This window comes from Numida meleagris, chromosome 3 (assembly GCF_002078875.1).
Source record: "Numida meleagris isolate 19003 breed g44 Domestic line chromosome 3, NumMel1.0, whole genome shotgun sequence".
NCBI classification, from domain to species: domain Eukaryota; kingdom Metazoa; phylum Chordata; class Aves; order Galliformes; family Numididae; genus Numida; species Numida meleagris.
Window position 1 is genome coordinate 101439590 of NC_034411.1, and position 8169 is coordinate 101447758.

General features: G+C 41.3%; 1 protein-coding gene across 1 annotated transcript; it reads right to left on the reverse strand.

The window, feature by feature from the left end:
- On the reverse strand, positions 702-7939 carry LOC110396191 (cytosolic 5'-nucleotidase 1B-like). Its single transcript, XM_021391628.1, has 6 exons — positions 7716-7939; positions 7472-7639; positions 4044-4173; positions 3423-3545; positions 2550-2734; positions 702-1623 (listed from the first exon to the last, which is right to left on the reverse strand). The coding sequence occupies exons 1-6, from the start codon at positions 7842-7844 to the stop codon at positions 1285-1287; spliced, it is 1074 nt and encodes a 357-aa protein (XP_021247303.1). The 5' UTR covers positions 7845-7939; the 3' UTR covers positions 702-1284.

Consider the following 8169-nt stretch of genomic DNA (forward strand, 5'->3'; position numbering starts at 1 on the left):
GGCTGAAAGCAGTTAACTGTGGTTCTGGTTTCACCTGGGACGGAGTTAGTTTTCTTCAAAGTGTCTGGTATGATGCTATGTCCTGGCTTTAGGAGAAAAACAATGCTGATAACACACGGATGTTTCTAGTTCTTGCTGAGCAGTGCTGCACAGAGCCAAGGACGTTTCAGTTTTTCAGCTTCTCGTACTGTCCTGCCAGTGAGGGGGCATGGGGGGAACAGAACCAGAAAAGGTGACCCGAACTGGCCAAAGGGATACTCCATACTATATGACCTCACGTGAAAAAAAAACAACAAAAAAACACCCTATAAGACTGTGAGGAGTTGGTCAAGGAGGGCTGCTGCTCAGGGACTGGCTGGACATCCTCTGGCTGTAATGAGCAATTGCTTTGTGCATCACTGGTTTTCCATACATACATATTATTATCATTACTGTTACTTCTCTCTTCATTTTCTGTCCTGGTAAATAGTTTTTATCTCAACCTATGAGTTCTGCCTTTTTGTTCCCCCAGTTCTCTCCATCATCCCACTGAGGCAGTGGGGTCAACGAGCAGAGGGTGGTGTGGTGTTCAGCTGCTTGCTGGGTTAAACCACAATGGGTTCTAAATACCTCAGGGAGGAAAGAGACAGAATGACGGATCACATAAATTCATTTTGCTCAGGAAATTATACTAAAGTCTCTACACAGAAAAAATGACAACATTCCGTAAAGCCAGCTTTATTATAGTAGGAAAACAATATAGAAAAATAAAGGGTTCTTGTAAACACAGTATCAAATATACTAATATTTCAGTTGAAAGACAGTCACCCATGGAAGTTGAAACCTGCAGGTAACAAAGCTACTGGAAGCACACTTAACAAGGTAGTGACATACAGGTAAACTGGACTTGTGGTAATTTCAGAAATGAACAGTAAGGGCTATATCTGCAGATGTTTTTTCTTATAAATAACCCATTACCAGCTTTTTTAGAGAAAATATTACTGCTCTGTCTCTTAAAATATATCTCAAACTATAAAAACAGTACAAATCTCCTTCTAATGTTGAAAACACAGTGTTGTATCCAGAAGGGTAAACAAAAACAAACCCTAAACCACTTAGGAATGCTATTAAAATAACTCTGAAAAACTGGCCTATATTAAAAATATTTCATTTAAAGGTTGTTCTAGCCAGAAGTCAAATATTTAAACAAAGTGCTTGTAGTACACAAATGTAGAGGTTTTCAGACCTACTAGTATATTAGAGGCTGGCTGAGTCAAGAACTTTATCCGTAATGGTACCACCCAGTCATGCAGATTTTTGGTATTTCTGAGCAACACCATAGGGAACATGTGCAGCTATGGTGCCTAATTTCTGTGCTCCTTCGATGTGAAACATCTGGTCATCAAAGAAAATGTGTGGACGTATTTTCACTAGGATTGGTCCTTTAGGAGCTCCTGCTAGGAAGAGCGCCTCATCAATCTCCAGACCCCAACTACGAAGAGTCTTCAGAACTCGGGCTCCAGAACTTGCTGCGCTTCTGGCTGTCACCAGGAAGGTCCTTATAGGACAATTTAATCGCTCATTTTTTGCATAGAACTTCTTCTGGAGTTTCCCTAGGTCTTCCAGAAAACCTTTCAAAGGACCCTGAGAATGAAATATCAAATGCATAATAAATATTTGCTCGTAGTTCCTAAAATCATTCCTGTGCTTTCTTCCAGATTACCACTTACATACAGAATTCCTTCCCTAATTCTACGATGCTTAGAGCAATCTCTATGTGCAATATCTCTAAGTGAGTCTGCAAGGGCTTACAGACTTCTTACAACATAAAGTTAGAACTATACTATTTCATACCATGTTCTTTAAAAAACATTGAACATATTTTACATTGATCCTCAAGGTGCAATCACTTGTCTGTACAAAGCCCAACAGCAGACCTAATTATGTTGATGTCACCAAAGTCATTCCAGATGAATGACAACATTGTAATTACATCATGATTAAAAGAAGTAAATTATATTTTGAGTCAACTTCGAACATATTGCTTTCTGCAGTACTTTCATAGATTAAGCTTCTATTCTTGATGTATACCATTGTTAACAACAGTAGAGATAGTATTTTACTTTAAGCTAATTTTAAAGTATTTGTGGTCTTCAGACAAATTTCATAGTTCTACCGGAGCATAACCATACATATTACCATTTCCATAGCCTGAATATTCCAGTGTCTGAACTTAACATCACCTATGCAATGTGATAAAGAAAAATTAAAGGAAATCAGTATCAGTCTTTCCTGTTTATAATGAATATAATTAGAATACAACTGTAAGCCACTGTCTCACATATGTTAAGTTTTTCCCTCTGAAGTGAAAGGATCGTCACGGTGGTCTCTTTTGTGTCAAACATGCATTTTAAAGATAGTCCTTGAAAAAGGAAATAAATGGGGCAATGAAACAATAATTCAGCTTCCACAATGAACTGTACACACAAAAAAGGGAAACTGGAGAAATACAGCAGGAACGAGAATTAAACAAGATGTTTTGAAAAGTCATTGATTCAAAAAGTACAAACCTGTGCAAGAGGCTTATTTTCATTCAGCTGTTCATGTTCAAAAAATTTATCCAATCCTTGCTCTTTGACAATCTGTTCTGATTCATCAGAAAACAGAACCGCATCCCCATCAAATGCCACCCTCAGCTGTGTATCCGAGTAAACAACATCCTTGTTGGCAGTGAACATGGTAGCTGATGCAATGCCTGTGAGCAGATCAGAGAACTTCAGTTGGCCTGTCCGGCAAAGTCATTCATAGAATTATCCGCAGTTCAGTTCCAATGGTTTATTTATGGTGACCTTTATATATAGTGAGCAGAAACCATTCCCGAAGTTATTTTGTAATGGCTGTTCTGTAACACATATATATGAAGGCTGTCTCATTGAAATAACTCCTTCAATAGGCTTACTTTCCGTTCTATATAACACACAAAGCTGGTCCCTAAGGTCTTCTGTAAATGAGACAAAGCATGAAATTCCAATTTGGCTCTGAAGTCGAAATATTTGCTTTTCTTATTAATATCTTCTGCTTCTAAAACACAGAAGTTAGCTTTTGTAACTCCTACCAAACAAGTGATTCAATTCAAACACAAGTTGAATGGGAACAAGGAGAGATGCACGGGAGTTCAATTCCTGGAGGATGGCAGCAGGAGAAGAGGCAGAAAGGTGAGACAGAGGTAGAGGCTGATTAAGTTAACATTACCAGCAGACTGAAGGGTCCGAGGGGAAAAATGCAGAGAAATATTGTTAAATAACAATAAATGATCAGTTTTTGGCATATGTAAGAATGAATTCCTTCATTTGATGAAGCAGCACTACTTTCTGTGAAAGACAAACAGTTCCTAGATTCATTTTTAACAAGCTCAACTGAGAGAGAACAAAGACAATTCCAACCTGCTTCTATAGCTTCCTGCACTTTCTCAGAGTCTGCTGACAGGTACAGGTTGGTAAGGTACGCAGTCAGATAACCAACAGGACTTTTTCCTCCCGTCATGCAGAAGCGTTCGATTGTTAAGCCTGAAATAAGAACAGCACAACAAGGTGTGACTCCACTTGACACTACAAACCTGGAAAAGGAAGCTGTGAAAAATGACTCTAGCCTGCAAGTGACAGTAAGCTTAAAAAAGGCGAAGCTGTTCACTGCTATATCAACAAATTACACAACTTCAACTGACTATGATGTTTAATCAGTCCTTCTATCCTCAGAATTTAACACAAAATCCCTTTAAGAAGCAGAATAACTGCTGTGAAAGAACGTGTATTTGGAGCGTGAATACCAAAGAAAGAAATGAACTTACTCTCAGAAATTAGGATTCACACCTGATTAAGTCAGAACTTTGGACCAAACCCTGTTTAACACTATCTCACTTTGACACACAAAAATAATTATCACCCCCAAAGGAATGGGCGTCAGTATCAAAGGAACTGTTTTCAATAAGGTCAGAGCAGAAAAAATAAAATAATTTTATTATATAACCACAGGCAGTTCTATAAAGTAGTATTTATTTTACCTACCGTAGTGATTAATGCTGTTTATGAGCCTCACTCCCACTTGGGCATGGTTGTTAGTCATCAGAACAATGTCAAATCGTTCTTCATCATCAGGGTACAGTTCGAGAAGCCTGGCATTGACATGCTCCAGCGCCTGCGGGTAAGAAATGTGGAAGTCAACAGACACGTGGAATACGCCTTCCTTCCTCATCACTGTGACTTTAGTGATAGGACTGTCTTAAAGGAGAAATACCTGAAGGTTTAACTTGCTGAACTTGTTTTATTCCTTTCTGCTCTGTTTTTTCCAGCAACTGTTTGCCTGAGCTCATTTTAAGGCAAGCAAGTAGTTTCTTTCGCTGAAAGTTACAGAATGTAATTAGAATGGAAATCCTTTTCCTTGAGATGCTGTGATCATCCAGAATACATCAACGCACTGTTGAACGTTATCAGAATACATACTAGTTCTATGTTTTATTTTTACATTTTTGGCTTAGATGCTGAACTGCAAGTTGTTCTATCTAATCTCCCTTTGAATGTTTTGCTCTGTTTTGGATAGCAAATATTTTTTTCCAGGAACAGAAAAGTCTCTTTTTCAGAAACATTCAGGTTTCCTGCTCGTATTGCTTAGTATATTTAATGAAACATTACTGGAGAATAGTAGTATCCAGAGACGTTCTTGTTCACTTAAATATTGTTCTTGGGAAATCAAGGAAAAGGAAGAAGGGGATTTCTACGGTTAACTGCTTCTTATGAACAAATGTGAATTTGGGTAACATATTTACACAAAGATTTCACTGGCACAGCTCGGGTGGTCAGGGTCAAAGACCATCCATAAGTAATAAGCACCAAATCATATCCTATCAAGCATGATTTGCTTAGAGACATCTTACTGAAATATGAACAAGGCAGATTTTGATTTGAAATCACTTTCAATAGGCCAATACATCCAACATGCTGTATTCACAGTCTGGCATTCTTCTATTTCCTTGATCTTCAATCTGCTTGTCTCTCTCTGTATCCATCTTCTCTCGATATATATTTAGAATCTTATTCCTTTGGAATAATACTTGCATTTTGTTCTACATTGATACACAGATCCCTGCTTTGAGAGCTTGGCCGTTGAATTGAATTCCTTGGGATTATGGCAATAAAGACAACAATGAATCATCAAATGAATACAAGATGGGTAATTTCTCATTAAGGTGCTTTAAAAAGCCAGACCAATTGTTAAGAATTAAAACGTAGGTTTTATAATTAAATTCTGGGATTCTGGGAATCTCATTTTAAAAAGCATGTCTGTCTCATGTGGGACTGTGTTTAGAACTTTAAGTGAGAATCTGGTGTAAGGACTAGGCAAAAAGACAGTATCTGATCATAAGCCTTTGGTACCTTTTTTTTTCCTTTTTGAATTCTCTGCTAATATTCTAGTATACCAAAAATTTCTTTAAAGTATTTGAAATTAAACGGAAGCAGGGAATGCCATTTTTTGTCCAAGCGCCTGTACACTTCCCTGCCCATGGAGATCCCATGATATGGGAACCCAAGATACGGGAACCCAAGGTATGGGTTCTTAAGTTCTTCATGCAAGAGATATAACGCCTTTAAGCTGGTATTGTAAAGATTTCAGTAAAGGAATACAAGCTAAAATAAACTATTTATGTATGCTTTCTATGCCTCAAATAGAAAGTTGTCATCCAACAAACTTACACTTCTGTAGCCTAATGAGTCCTGTCACTAAGCAACTTACGATTCTCATTAAAAGAATATATAAAGAATTCAGATGCAAATAGAATAATGAAAGGGAACAGAGGGCAAGATGCATTTAGCCTGGCATAGCTAACAGTTCTGATTTTCAAAGTGTGAGTCAAATCTTGCTTATATTCAAAAAGAATTTGACACTGAGTCTTAAGAAATCCCTTGAAAACTGACTGTGCTGGCAGGGCTGCTCTGTGGTATTTGCTATAGGTAGGAAAAAATGCAGTAAATTCCCTACTCAGCATGGCCTTCCTAGTGTACGTAGTGAATTATTTCATGACTGTGCTTTTTGTTAAAAGCACCTTTACTAAGTTTGTGCTTTTAGTGCTATTCACAGTTATCTGGTATACTTGTAATAGCATGGGTATTGACATCAATCATTTTTTCAACTACATATTTTCAAAAACTGATCAAATACACTGAAAATGTTTTACGTTCCTGAGACTAGAACTCAAGCAAGAAAAATCTACTTTTAAAACCGAAATGAAATTTTTTTGTTCCTAAAATTGCTGTGGTAGAGCTTATCAAACAGTTTTCCATGGATATAAAATGAACTCTGTGGACAGAAGTTTCTTCAGGTTAGTTCCACTAAAATCTATGTTACTCAAAATCATACATATAACTAAGTGGCGTTTTTTAACTTGCTTTCCATGCTGGAGGCTGCTTGCCTTGGCCATTTTTTTTTTCTTGTGCAATGAAGGCAAAATATTCCATTTCACATCTGCTCCACCCTTGACTCCCAACTAGGGGTCTGCTGCCCGTTCTGATCCTCAAGAATTACTTCCAGGGTGAGAAAGAATCTTAGAATCACAGAATGGCTTAGGTTGGAAGGGACTTTAAAGCCCATTTAGTTCCAACCCCTGCCGTAGGTGGCTGGTTGCCAGCCACCAGATTAAGCTGCCCAGGGCCCCATCCAACCTCCAGGGATGAACACCTCCATGGATGGGGCGTCCAAAGCTTCTCTGGGCAGCCTGTGCCAGGGATCTGAATACATAATTTCTTCCTAACTTCTAATCTAGACCTCCCCTCTTTGAGTTTAAAACCATTACATCTTGCCTTATGTGGGTGCTCCCTGACAGAGTCCCTCCCCATTTTTTCTGTAGGCCCTACTTAGGTACTGGAAGGCCACTATAAAGTCTCCCCAGAGTCTTCTGTTCTCCAGACTGAACAAGCCCAGCTCCCTCAGCCTGTCATCCCAGGAGAGGTGCTCCTGCCCTCTGAGCGCCCTCATGGCCCTCCTCTGCGCTCATATTCCAACAGGTCCATGTCCTTCTTGTACTGAGGGCCCCATGGATGAACAAAGTGCAGAAGGTGGGGTTTCAAGAGAAGAAAGCAATGAAAAATTAAAGCTGGAAAAAACAGTTCATTTCTGGATAAAGTAATTTGATTCATGCCAAGTCAACAACGCCTTTAATTACAGCAGTCCTAATATAAGTGGGACTAAAAAGTGAAACTAGGAATAGGAACTAAGGGTTGTGGTTTTTTTTTTTCTTTTTAGGGGAAGAGGTTACAACAAACTTAGAACAGTCTGGGGCCCTGTCTTAACTGAAATGGCCTCAATAGGAAGGGCTCTATGCCTGCGCCCAGCAGAACTGGAGGTGCAAGGGCAGGGTTATCTCCGCACAAGGAGGGCTCCCAGCTCCTCCTCTTCCCTAAATCCGCCCTCGCAGCATCCCCAGCGCCCCGGAGCCGCGCACCTTGACGAAGTGAAACGCCGGTCCGGGCTTCAGGGTGACGTTCTCGTTCTCCTGCTGGTACTCCACGTACTTCTCCACCCCTTGCTCCTCGTAGATCCGCCGCTCCTCCACCAGGTCGAAGAGGGCTCGGGAGGAGACGGCCACGGTGATGGCATGCTGGGGCTTGGGCTGCAGGGCGAGAGGAGGGTAGCAGCGGCGCTCCCGGCACTCCGGGTACCCCCAGCCCCATCCCGCCCCCGCTCACCGGCCGCGGTCTCTTGGTCACCAAGTTATCGTAGAAGGCCTTAGCCGCTGCCCAGTCCCGCTCGGCTTCCTGCAACCCGCTCTCTTCGGCGCTGTCGGGCTGCGGCGCGTCCGGCCCTGAGCCGCTCATGGTGCCGGGGGACGGGACGCGCTGGGAGGGAGCGGCCGGACCGCAGCACCGGGAAGCGGCGGGGCCGCCCCGCCCCGCCCCGCTCGGGCAGGGGAAGGCGGCGGGGCGGCGGCTTTCCCTTTCGCTCCGGCTCAGCAGCACCCGCCCCTGGGGCAGAGGGGACAGAGCACGTCCACGCCCTACTTGATGGTAGGCAACAGCCGCCTGCACTGATCTTATCTACAGATGACATTTTATCTGCGGCACTGAGAGATCTATTATTTGCTTTAACATTGGCTGGAGGAAGTTCCTGGGGAAAAAAAGAAAATACAAAATACAGTAATAA

What these genes read in the sequence shown, in the direction of transcription:
- LOC110396191 (XM_021391628.1), bottom strand. Translation starts at nt 7,844, where the DNA reads ATGAGCGGCTCAGGGCCGGACGCGCCGCAGCCCGACAGCGCCGAAGAG. An exon ending in CGGCGTTTCACTTCGTCAAG is followed by an intron (nt 4,174 to 7,471) that starts GTGCGCGGCTCC and finishes TCTTACCCGCAG; the next exon opens with GCGCTGGAGCATGTCAATGC. An exon ending in GCAGGAAGCTATAGAAGCAG is followed by an intron (nt 2,735 to 3,422) that starts GTTGGAATTGTC and finishes ATCTGCTCACAG; the next exon opens with GCATTGCATCAGCTACCATG.